This window comes from Mesoplodon bidens (genome assembly GCF_964165515.1).
Source record: "Mesoplodon bidens genome assembly, chromosome: X".
NCBI classification, from domain to species: Eukaryota; Metazoa; Chordata; class Mammalia; order Artiodactyla; family Ziphiidae; genus Mesoplodon; species Mesoplodon bidens.
The window spans coordinates 107940124-107952256 of NC_138163.1; the positions used below are offsets into that span (position 1 = coordinate 107940124).

General features: G+C 40.2%; 1 protein-coding gene across 1 annotated transcript; it reads left to right on the plus strand.

Annotated features, from left to right (window-relative positions):
• Nucleotides 1-8272: 8272 nt before the first annotated feature.
• LOC308609439 (protein FAM47E-like) lies at nt 8273-9199 on the plus strand (the record flags this gene model as incomplete). The annotated part of the gene is made up of 1 exon (XM_081223107.1): nt 8273-9199. Exon 1 carries the CDS (start codon nt 8327-8329, stop codon nt 9197-9199), a length of 873 nt encoding a protein of 290 aa, XP_081079233.1. The 5' UTR covers nt 8273-8326.
• Nucleotides 9200-12133: the final 2934 nt, after the last annotated feature.

The following is a 12133-nucleotide window of genomic DNA, read 5'->3' on the forward strand; positions in this document are numbered from 1 at the left end:
AAGCAACCTAAGTGCCCATCAACAGATGAACGGATAAAGAAGATGTAGTGTGTGTGTTTGTGTGTGTGTGTGTGTGTGTGTGTGTGTACACACATACATACATACACTCATACGATGGAATGTTACTCAGCCATAAAAAAGAATGAAAGTTTGCCATCTGGGGCAACATGGATGGACTCAGAGGGTAAGCTAAGTGAAATAAGTCAGACAAAGGCACATACTCTATGATATTACTTACATGTAGAGTCTAAAAAATACAACAAATCAATGAACATCACAAAACAGAAGCAGACTCACAGATATAGAGAACACACTCGTGACACGAGTGTTTACCAGTGGGGACAGGGAAGGGGGGCAGAGTAACATAGGGATAGGGGAGTAGGAGGTACAAACGATTATGTATAAAAGAAGCTACAAGGATATATGGTACAGAGGGAATATAGTCAATATTCTATAATAACTATAGATGGAGTATAACCTTTAAAAATTGTGAATCACTATATTGTACACCTGTAACTTAAATAATATTGTACATCAATTATATTTCAATAAAAAGTGCTTTTTGTTCAAATTTTCCATTGAATTTGGTTGGTCCATTTACATGCGTAAGTGAAAGAATCACAGAGATACTGGGACACAACACTGACAAGCAAGAGTTGATAAATAGTAAAATATATATTAAGGGCTGTATAATACTTTTGCTATCAAGCCAATCGAGGTATTCACTGATCCATGCCATTCTTGGTGTTGACTAGGAAAAAAAACTCCAGCCAGTCCTTAATACACAGAGTTAATATGTTCTGAGAGGGAGGGGGCAGTCAATGTAACCTTTTTCCCTAACAGAAAGTGCCCTTTCAGTAACCCATTTGAACATTTAAAACTCTTGGAGGCAAGATGGTAAGGACAATTAAACTGCAGGTAAATGAGTGCCTCATTCAATTACTGTTTGGATTGGAAAAAGAAAGAAAGAAAGAAAGAAAGAAACAATAAGGTGACTGTTTAAAAGGAGAGCAAACAACTCTTTCCTTAGAGCACTCATCTTGGGTGACAATGGGGCAAAAGGCTTATACCCTGGGAGGCAGCCGCACCCCTGCCTGGAAAACAGGAACTCTTTAATACAGAGGAGTAAATTATTTCCTAAATGCATTGAGCTGAGCTTCTAAAAAGTCTGCTTATCTCCAAGGTAGAAGAACTTCATTTTGTTCTGAATGAAAGGATAAAGCTCTTTGTTTCTGGTTAGAGATCATTAAGATGATACTTTAATATTCTCCTCACACTCAGATTTTTCAGATATTTATGAAAACATCTTCCTGATTTAAATTATCTTGGTCCATTAAAAACTGTGAATCACTATATTGTACAACTATAACATATGTAATATTGTACAGCAACTGTACTTCAATTTTAAAAAAACCCAAAGGAAAATAAGAAATTATCTTGGTCCACAAAGCCAGATAATCTGCTTCAACCACTTCATTTTACACGTGAGAAAAGGACCCCAAAGGTTAAGGAAACAGCTCTAGATTGCCTATTATTTTTTAAATGTATATGCTTTTTAAAAAGGGAGCACAAAGAGCATTTCTTGTCAATATATACAAGCTGTTTTTTGAAATCTTTTGGATCGTCAGCTTGTTTGGAGTGCTGCAAGCTCTGATAGCTAAGTAAGGAGGGCCTACATAGGACAATGCCCAGATACCAAATCTTGAACTGAATTCTGAGCTGATCCACTGATAGCCACCCAAAAATACTGCGATAAATCCACACGCATATCTCCTCTGACAGCCTCGTTTTTTCCTCCTCCATTTTCTATTTTTTGGCATCGCACATCCTTCCTCCTGTTAGATTCTGTGGCATACATGAGCCGTATGGATTCACAGGTGCAGGTCAACATATTAGTAAAATAATAAAAACAAACAAAAAAAAACCCATAAAAGCCTATGAGCCTCTCAAGCCTCCTTAGCATGAAACTCACGTATTTGTTTTTGCTCATGTCAACTTATTACTCCCACAAGAGTTGGGTGACATGGATATGTATTTATTGGACATATGTTTAGGTTGCTGCAGGAGAGAAAAGGAGAGTCAATTCTAGGCACTGGCTTTTTTTCTTTTTTTTTTTTATGTGACGCTGGTGCCAGGTGGAGTGTAGTAGGAGCACGGAGAGTGCCAAGTTCCTGTCCTGGTGGAGCAGCACCACAGTTTTAAAAGGTGGGGTTACAGGGTGGGCCCCCGAAGGGATGCTCTCCTATTAGCCCTGTCCAGCTTGGCTCAGCCTCTCCAGCCTGGCAAGGGTAACTACACTTATATCAGACAAAATAGACTTTGAGTCTAAAACTGTCTTTGGAGACAGAGAAGGTCATTGCATAATGATAAAAGGGTCAATTCAACAGGGTGATATAACATGTATAAATATATACACACCTAAATACATAAAGCAGATATTGATAGATCTTCATGTTGTATGTCTTAAATATACAAAATTTTTATTTGTCAATCATACATCAATTAAGTTTGAAAAAATATTGACAGATCTAAAGGCAGAAACTGACAGCAGGACACTAATAGTAGGAGACTTCTACTTATGACAGTAGATAGAACATCCAGACAGAAAACCAAGAAGGAAACAGCTGATTTGAGAACACTATAGAGCCAACTGACATAACAGACATATACAGTAAGTAGTTAGCATCCAGGGGTAGAAGAACACACATTCTTCTCGAGTGTATACAGAACCTTCTCCAGGATAGATCACGTTAGGTCGCAAAACAAATCTTAACAAATTTAAGACCCCAAACAGCCAAAGCAATCCTGAGAAATAAGAATCACACTTCCTGATTTCAAAATATATTGCAAAGGGGCTTCCCCAGTGGCACAGTGGTTGAGAGTCCGCCTGCCGATGCAGGGGACAGGGGTTCGTGCCCTGGTCCGGGAAGATCCCACGTGCCGCGGAGCGGCTGGGCCCGTGAGCCATGGCTGCTGAGCCTGCGTGTCTGGAGCCTGTGCTCTGCAACGGGAGAGGCCGTGACAGTGAGAGGCCCGCGTACCACACACACACACACACACACACACACACACAAAATATATATATATATATAGCAAGGCTACAGTAGTCAAAATAGCATCATATTGACATTAAAAACAGACATAGAGACCAAAGGAACAGAACAGAGAGCCCAGAAATCCATACATCTATGGTCAACTGATCTTTGACAAGGCTGCTAAGAACACCCAAAGGGGAAAAGGTACTCTGTTCAATAAATGGTGCTGGGAAAACTGTATATCTACATATAGAAGAATGAAATTATCTCACCCATATTAAAAAAAACAACTCTGGGGCTTCCCTGGTGGCGCAGTGGTTGAGAGTCCGCCTGCCAATGCAGGGGACACGGGTTCGTGCCCCGGTCCGGGAAGATCCCACATGCCGCGGAGCGGCTGGGCCCGTGAGCCATGGCCGCTGAGCCTGTGCGTCCGGAGCCTGTGCTCCGCAAGGGGAGAGGCCACAACAGTGAGAGGCCCGCGTAACAAAAAAAAAAAAAAAAAAAAAAACAACTCAAGATGGATTAAGATTTAAACGTTACACCTGAAACTGTAAAACTACCAGAAGAAAACATGGGGGAAAAGCTTCTTGACGTTGGTCTGGGCAATCATTTTGTGGATAGGTCAGCAAAAGGACAGGCAACAAAAGCAAAAGCAGACAAGTGAAATTGTATCAAAAGCAAAAGCTCCTGCAAAGCAAAGGGAACAATCAACAGAGTGAAAAGGAGATCTGAACAATGGGGGGAAATATTTTCAAACCGTATATCTCATAAGGCTTAATACCCAATATTTATAAGTAAGTCATACAACTCAGTAGCCAAAAAAAAAAAAAAAAAAAACAGCCCTCAATTTAAAAATGGGCAAAAGGCCTAAATTTCTACAAATAAGAGATACAAATGGCCAAAAGGTAGGAAAGGGTGCTTGACCTCACTAATCATCAGGGAAATGCAAATCAAAACCACAATGAGATATCATCTCAAACCTTCCTGTTATCAAAAAGACAAAAGATAACGTGTCCTTGAGGATGCAGAGAAAATGGAACCCTTGCGCATTGTTGTTGGGAATGTAAATTGGGATAGCCATTCTTTTTTTTAACATCTTTATTGGAGTATAATTGCTTTACAATGGTGTGTTAGTTTCTGCTTTATAACAAAGTGAATCAGTTATACATATACATATATCCCCATATCTCTTCCCTCTTGCTTCTCCCTCCCTCCCACCCTCCCTATCCCACCCCTCTAGGTGCTCACAAAGCACCCAGCTGATCTCCCTGTGCTACGCGGCTGCTTCCCACTAGCTACCTATTTTACACATGGTAGTATATGTAAGTCCATGCCTTATAAAGGCAGAAGAAAATCCTGCCTTTAACAACATGGATGAATCTGGAGGGCATCATACTAAGTGAAATAATCCAGATGCAGAAAAACTAATACTGCATGATTTCACTTATATGTTGAATCTCAAAGAGTCAAACTCCTAGAAGCAGAGAATAGTAGTAGTAGAGTTGGTTGTCAGATGCTGGGGGGAGGGGGAGATGGGAAGGTTGTTGGTCAAGGGGTACAAATTTTCAGTCATTTAAGATGAATAAATTCTGGAGATCTAATGTACACCACAGTGAATATAGTTAACAATACTGTATGTTTGAACTTTTCTGAGAGGGTAGATCTTAAGTGTTCTCAATACGCACAACAAAAGATGGTAACTATCTGAGGTGATGAATATGTTAATTAGCTTGATTGTCGTGATTGTTTCACTATGTATATGTTGATCAGATTATCAAGTTGTATACCTGAAAAATATGAAATTTTAAATTATCAATTATATCTCACTAAAGCAGGGGAAAAAAGATTAATAAATTTCAAAAGACTGAATAGAAAAGAACTCTGTACATGAAGGTTCATAGCAACATTATCCATAACAACAAAAAAGTGGAAAAACCCAAATGCTCATGAACAGACGAATGGATAAGTTAAATATGGTATATCTACATAACTGATTAGTATTTGGCAATAAAAAGAAATGAAGTACATATACAATGCTTCACCATGGATGAAACTTGAGAACAGTAGGCTAAAGGACAGAAGCCAGTCAAAAATGACCACATATTCTATGATTCCATTCATATAAAATGTCCAGAATAGGTAAATCTAAAGAGACAGAAAGTAGATTAGTGGCTGTCAAGGGCTGAGGTGGCTGGGGGATGGACGAGGTGACTGCTAATGGGGATGGCGTTCCTTTGAGGTTCATGACTATGTGTCACAACTGATTGTTTTGATGGTTGCACAATCCTGTTAATACACTAAGATCAATTAAGTTGTACACTTTAAATGAGTGAATTGTTAATATGTAAGTTATATCTCAGTAAAGCTGTTATTTCAAAAAGGAAGAATCTACATCAGTGTGGAGCAGGGGAGACGAGCTAGAAAGCATAGAGTCCATAAGGAGAATACGGCCGTCTGTCCTCCAGTAGCTGAAGGAGATCGGGTCCAGGACCCCCGCAGATACCAAAGTCCGTGGTACAGACTTGTACCACGTAGTACAAGTCGGCACGTAGTACAAGTACAGTCGGCCTTCCATGTCTTTGGGTTCTGCATCCATGGACTCAACCAACTGCAGATGGAAAATATTTGGAAAAAGAAAATTCCAAAAAATCCCCAAAGGCAAAACATGAATTTGCGGCACGCTGGCAAGTATTTTACATAGCATTTACTCTGCAAGAGGTATTATAAGTAATCTAGAGATGATTTAAAGTACACAGGAATGTACACTGGCTATATGTAAATACTGCACCATTTTACATAAGGGACTTGAACATCTGTGGATTTGGGTATCCTGGGACTAATCCCAGGTGGATACCAAGGTACCATTGTGAAATGTTTCTCCTTCGTGAAATCAGGAATGATAGTTTATCCTTTGATATCTTTCCCTACACCAAATATTAGTGCATTATTACAGGGAATAATTTGTGCCTCTCCTGATAGTTTAAAGCTGAGTTTCAACGACATAATTCTTTAACTCCTAAAACTCATAAAACTTTTGGTTTGTCATTATTCTAGTACGCTTCCAATTATAAGTTATAGTGGCTGATTTGTTTCTTTTATTCAAGTTGTACGTACTTTACACATCATTTCGCTTGTGGTTTCTTCTGCAAGTCTGGAAATAATACAAGTTTTCACCGTCATGCTCTTTCCATTTAATTATTTAAGTAATAAAATAAGAGCTTTCTTGATAGTTCAGCAAGAACAAACTTTATACCTTTCCATAGTAGAAATTAAAGGCAAAAAGAGATGAAATAGAAGCTCAGAGAGGCTGAACAAAAAACAAGATGTGAAAGACCTATACACTGACAACTACAAAATGTTGCTCAGATAAATGAAAGAATACATACATAAACGAAGAGATGTACTTTGTCATGGGTCAGGAGACTCAATACTGTTAAGCTGTCAATTATCTCAAAATTTATTTGTAGAGTGCATAAAATCCTAGTGAAAATCCCCACAGGTTTTTTTTTTTTAAGACATTGACAAATTGATTCTAAAATTCCTATAGAAATTCAAAAGACCTACAAGAGTCAAGACAACTTTGTAAAAGAATAAAGAAGTGGGAGGACGAATACAGCCTAATTTTAAACTTACTGTAAAATATAATCAACACAGAGCAGAACTGGTGTAAAGACAGAAGATTCAATGAAACTGAAACGCGTGTCTAGAAATGGACCCACAAAAATAGGGACAACTTACACTCACAAAGCTGCAAAAGTAATTCAGTGGAGAGAAGCTCCTCTTTTCAAAAACATTCTGGAACTACTGGATATCCACAGGCAAAAACTAAAAATAATAACTTTGATCCATATCATTCATCATCTAAAAAGTTAAGTTGAAATAGATGACAGATCTCAATGTAAAACCTAAGATTATACAAATTTTAGCAGAATGAAAAAAGTCTTCATGACCTATGGATAGGCAGTTTTCTTATATACAACACAAAAAGACAATCCATAAAAGAACAAACTGACATACTGGACTTCATCAAATGTAAAAACTGCCCTTTGAAAGACGGTGTTAAGACAATGGAAAGACAAACCACAGATGGAGAAAAAGATTTACAAATCATATTGCATCCAGAATACACAAAGAATCCTCAAAACAAGAGATGTCAAGCAGAACAATTTTAAAAAGTGCAAAAGTTTGAACAGATTCTTCACCAAAGGAGAGACAGGAATGGCAAATAAGCACATGAACAGATGTTCAACACCAGTAGTCCTTAGGGAAATGCAAATTCAAACCACAATGAGATGCCACTACACACCTATTAGAGCAGCCACAGTGAAAATGACTAACCTTACCGAGTGTTAGGGAGTAAGTAGACAAAGCGCCATTCTCATATACAACTAGAAGGAATATTACTTAGTACAACCACTTTGGAAAACTTTCGTGGTGGTCTAAAACATAAAACATCATCTGGGGCTTCCCTGGTGGCGCAGTGGTTGAGAGCCTGCCTGCCGATGCAGGGGACACGGGTTCGTGCCCCGGTCCGGGAAGATCCCACATGCCGCGGAGCGGCTGGGCCCGTGAGCCATGGCCGCTGAGCCTGCGCATCCGGAGCCTGTGCTCCACAACGGGAGAGGCCACAACAGTGAGAGGCCCGCGTACCACAAAAAAAAAAAAAAAAAAAAAAAAAAAACATCATCTGCTCCCACCATGCCACTCATAGCTCAAGTTTACCCAAGAGAAATGAAAGTATGTACATGGACATACAAAAACAGGAACACAAATAGTTGTGGCAGCTTTATTCATAATAGCCTCAAACTGTAAACAACCCACATGTCCATCAAAAGGTGAATGGAGGGGCTTCCCTGGTGGCGCGGTGGTTGAGAGTCCGCCTGCCGATGCAGGGGACGCGGGTTCGTGCCCCGGTCCGGGAGGATCCCACATGCCGCGGAGCGGCTGGGCCCGTGAGCCATGGCCGCTGAGCCTGCGCGTCCGGAGCCTGTGCTCCACGACGGGAGAGGCCGCAGCAGTGAGAGGCCCGCGTACCGCAAAAAAAAAAAAAAAAAAGGTGAATGGATAAATAAATGGCACTATGTCCATACAACGGAACAGTAACTACAACAAAAAGGAATGAGCTTTCACCCACCGCCCATCCTGGGAGAAATGCAGGCTTCACAGGGCGCCTGTGTTGACCCGCCTCCGGGAAGAACCTGGCTGCACCTGGCTACACGGTCTCCTAGCAACCGGAGAGGCCGGAACAGCAAACTATTGAAGCGGTGGTCCCCCCAGAGGCCAGGGCAACCATGGCGGACAAGAAGCGGCTGCTAGGACCGGGGCCACTGGAACCGATGCCCCTGGACATGACCTGCAAGCCCTGGTACAAAGACAAGTTGCCCTCCAAGTGTTTCGCAAAGCACAAGAAGATGCTCCCGAGGTTCCCCACCTCCCTGGACAGCCGGCGGTGGATATTTGTGAAAGAGCTGCTGGACGACTTCCGGAAGGGTTGCCCACCTTGTGAAGATATGATCACTCGCAGCCCTAAGGAGGGCTTCCTCCCCAGGATTGCTCACAGAGTTCCCCAGCATGCCCCCAAAAAGAGTCAGAAAAAGCTGCCCGAGGAAGCAGACCTGTTTTCCACGCTCTCGCCAGCCCAGCTAGCACAGAAGGCATTCGTGGAGAACATCGAAGCCCAGCTGACCAAGCATCCCTTGGCTCTCTACCCGAATCTGGAGGAAGATCTACCTGCAGACCTCTTATTAAAGGTGCTGGAAGTGCTCGATCCTGACGGGAAGCTGGAGGACACATGGGCTTATTGTCAGGGCCCCAGGAAAACAACGAAGCCCCCCACAAAGCTTCGTAAAAAACGTCCTGCCAAGGTCTACCTGGTCCCTTCAAAGGTAAAGTACAGCATCGGGCTAGAGAAAATGGAGAAGATAAAATTATCCAGAGAGGAAGGAAGCTGGGAGAGGAAACCCCAGAAGCCACAGAATCCTTATAAACCCAACTCGGTGGAGATGAGGTATGGTGCACTGTACCTGAAGCCCAAGTTGTGCAAAAAGCTAGTTAATGACAAACCTTCAATTGACCCCAACGTCTTACTTGAAGATGGGAGTTTTAGAAAGAAGCTTCCTGAACACGACATTCTTGAAGATCTTTATGGAACAAATAGCGTTTAAAGATTTCATTCTAAGCAAGGGCTACAGGATACCAGACATCCTTGAGAGGCTGTTCCTCAGGAAGGGATGGAAATATGATTCCGTTAAGACTCCTATACACAAAGTAATAAAAATCAGCCAAAATGGAGATGATGCACGAGAAGATGTTTAGACAGTTTTCTATTTACTACTTACTTGGCTATTTCTCTCTCTCATTTTAATATCAATCAGAATTCATGGTGAGTGTCCATCCCACCATGTACGTACAACTTTGAGTCTACATCTGTTAATTTAACACCTAATGCTTATAAATATTTCTCAGTGACCTTCTGCTTGGGTTCATCAATATTATATAAATTTTATCAATTATGAAATCAATATTCACATATACTCTTCTCACATTTTATAATGTTGTGAATACTACATTGTTGCATCAGTTATTTGTAAAAATAAAACCATAAAAAAGAAGAATTACTTTTTAACAGTATGATTAGTTAGGTCAGCTACAAAATGGGATACATTTCAAAATAACTGTGCTGAGAAAAAGGAGTCAGAGAGTTCTACTTGTATTAAAATTATAATGAATTAATTATGACAATTACTTTCTTAAGCAAAACTTGACATCGGTAGCCAAAATAATGTTAGCCCCATTTAATAATGAAATGGTTATCCCCCTTATTAGGATTGCATCAAGCCCCCAAAACAGATTGAAAACTATTTACCAAAATTATAGGTGAAACTTTAGTTATGCTCTTTTGTCATGCTTCCCAACTGAACATACTTAAAAGTTTTACCATAGTCATAAAATTTCACTGTGGAAGAGTGTTTCCATATCATATAACACAGGTGCAGAATAGCAGGGAGCTTCAAGTTCTTGGCAAATCTAGTGTGCAAAATAGGTCTGCGCGAGCAAAACTACACAGCACCAACACTACACAGCACCATCAAACATCCACACATATCTATTCAAGTAAGATTAATCTTTGCATTTCATGAATAGCAATTTAAAACGCACTCATAAATGTAAAATAAGAAATCAAGCAACTTCTTTACGTTTCCAAAATAACAGGTAAAATTGTCTGGGACAGGAAATTTGTAGCTAGAAAGATTTGTAGCACAGATTTGCAGCACACTTCTGTTTCCAGTAATGAAGGAATTTATCTGTAAATGGAAGTATGTGTATATACTTCACCCTCGTGAGAAGGGAACACAGCCATCAGGTTGTAGTATTCACCAACATCCTCACTGCAATCAACTACTCCCTTTTCATTCACTTCCCCATTTTCACTGAGGTGACTTAGTGTCTGAATTCCTGACTTGCTCCCTGTGACTACTCTCATCAACGTTCTTGATTTAAATATTCACAAAGACTATCCATTCAAATCCTGGCACTAGCTCCATTCGTCTGGCCCTCATCTCACTAGAGACACCAATCCCTACAGTCAGACTCTAGACTTTGTTTGGGGCAATAATGACACCAACTTCAAAGCTCAGTTTCAATTATTCCACCTTCCGATCCCTGCTTTTTACCTAGCTGATCACCCCTTTTCATATTCCCAAACCTCCAATCCTTCAGTTCCAACACGTTTCCAATCCAGTGACCCTTATCACTCTTTCAGCATTAATTGTGCCTTGCGTTCAGTTCCTTACGTTCCCAGCGTAGACGCCACCATCCTCTACTATCCCTTCTTTGAGTCTACTTTTAACTCCTTTGCCTCTCTCTCCCGCTCTTATATTCTTCTGAGAAAACCCCAGTCCTGGTTAAATCTTAATCTCTGCCATTCTTGTACTTGCACCCAAACAGTTAAATATGGCTAGAGAAAAACACATACCACACTGGCTGGTTACATATGGCATGAATCTTAAATGAGCCTTCAACACTAGCTGAAAGTTCTGCCCCATTTCCCTCATTAATATATTTTCCCATTTTCCAATGATCATCTTATTTCTGTCATCAATTGGCCAACACCCTATTTCCATTTCTCCTTCTCAAAGCATTGCTTTGTACTTCACTGATAAAATAAAAAAATTTAGAAGAGAACCGTCTTTTCCTCCCATCACCACATCTACCAGGCCAGTGACATCTGTACCCATATTCTCTATCCCCTCAGAGACAGACGATGAACTCTTTATTCTACTGAATAATACTATGCACTGGATCCCAACACTTTGACAAATTAAATATTTGTCCTGTATTTGCCCCCTTATTTTCCTATATTATTTTTCTGTCTTTTGGGGGATAATTCCTGTCATTAAAAAGCAAACAAACAAACCAAAACCAAAAAAGCCTCTCATAACTCACATCATCTGAAATAACCAAAGAAAACAAAATAAAAATTCTCTTGACGTAATTATTCTCTCCAGCTACCACTCTATATTTTCTGCTCCACTTTGTAGAAAAATTACCAAAAAGAGTCATTTATAAATCATTGCTTCCATGTCTTCATCTCCCAGGGTCTCTTGAATTCATTCCAATCAGAATTTTGTTCTACTTTGCTAGGGAAACTTTCTTGTCGAGGTCACCAATAAGGTGTCATGGCAAAATCCAATTAATATTTTCATCGTATTCAAGAGCATTGGACTTGATAAGTAACTCATTGCTTTTTGGAATCCCCCATTTTTCTGTTCTTCTAACACCACAATTCCTATTGTTCTCCTCCTTCTCAGTTTGAAACTTGAATTTCAAAGTCTCCTGTTTCTGACCTCAGTGTCGGATTCACCCGGAGCTCAGTCTTGGGACTAACTCCCCAGGTAATTCAATATAAGAGCATGATTTTGTCTACTATCTCTGTATATCTAATGACACCCCCCCCATTTTGAAAATTTTTTTTGTAGATACTTTTTTTTTTTTTAAACATCGTTATTGGAGTATAATTGCTTTATAACGTTGGGTTAGTTTCTGCTGTATAAAAAAGTGAATCAGGGGGCTTCCCTGGTGGCGCAGTGGTTGAGAGT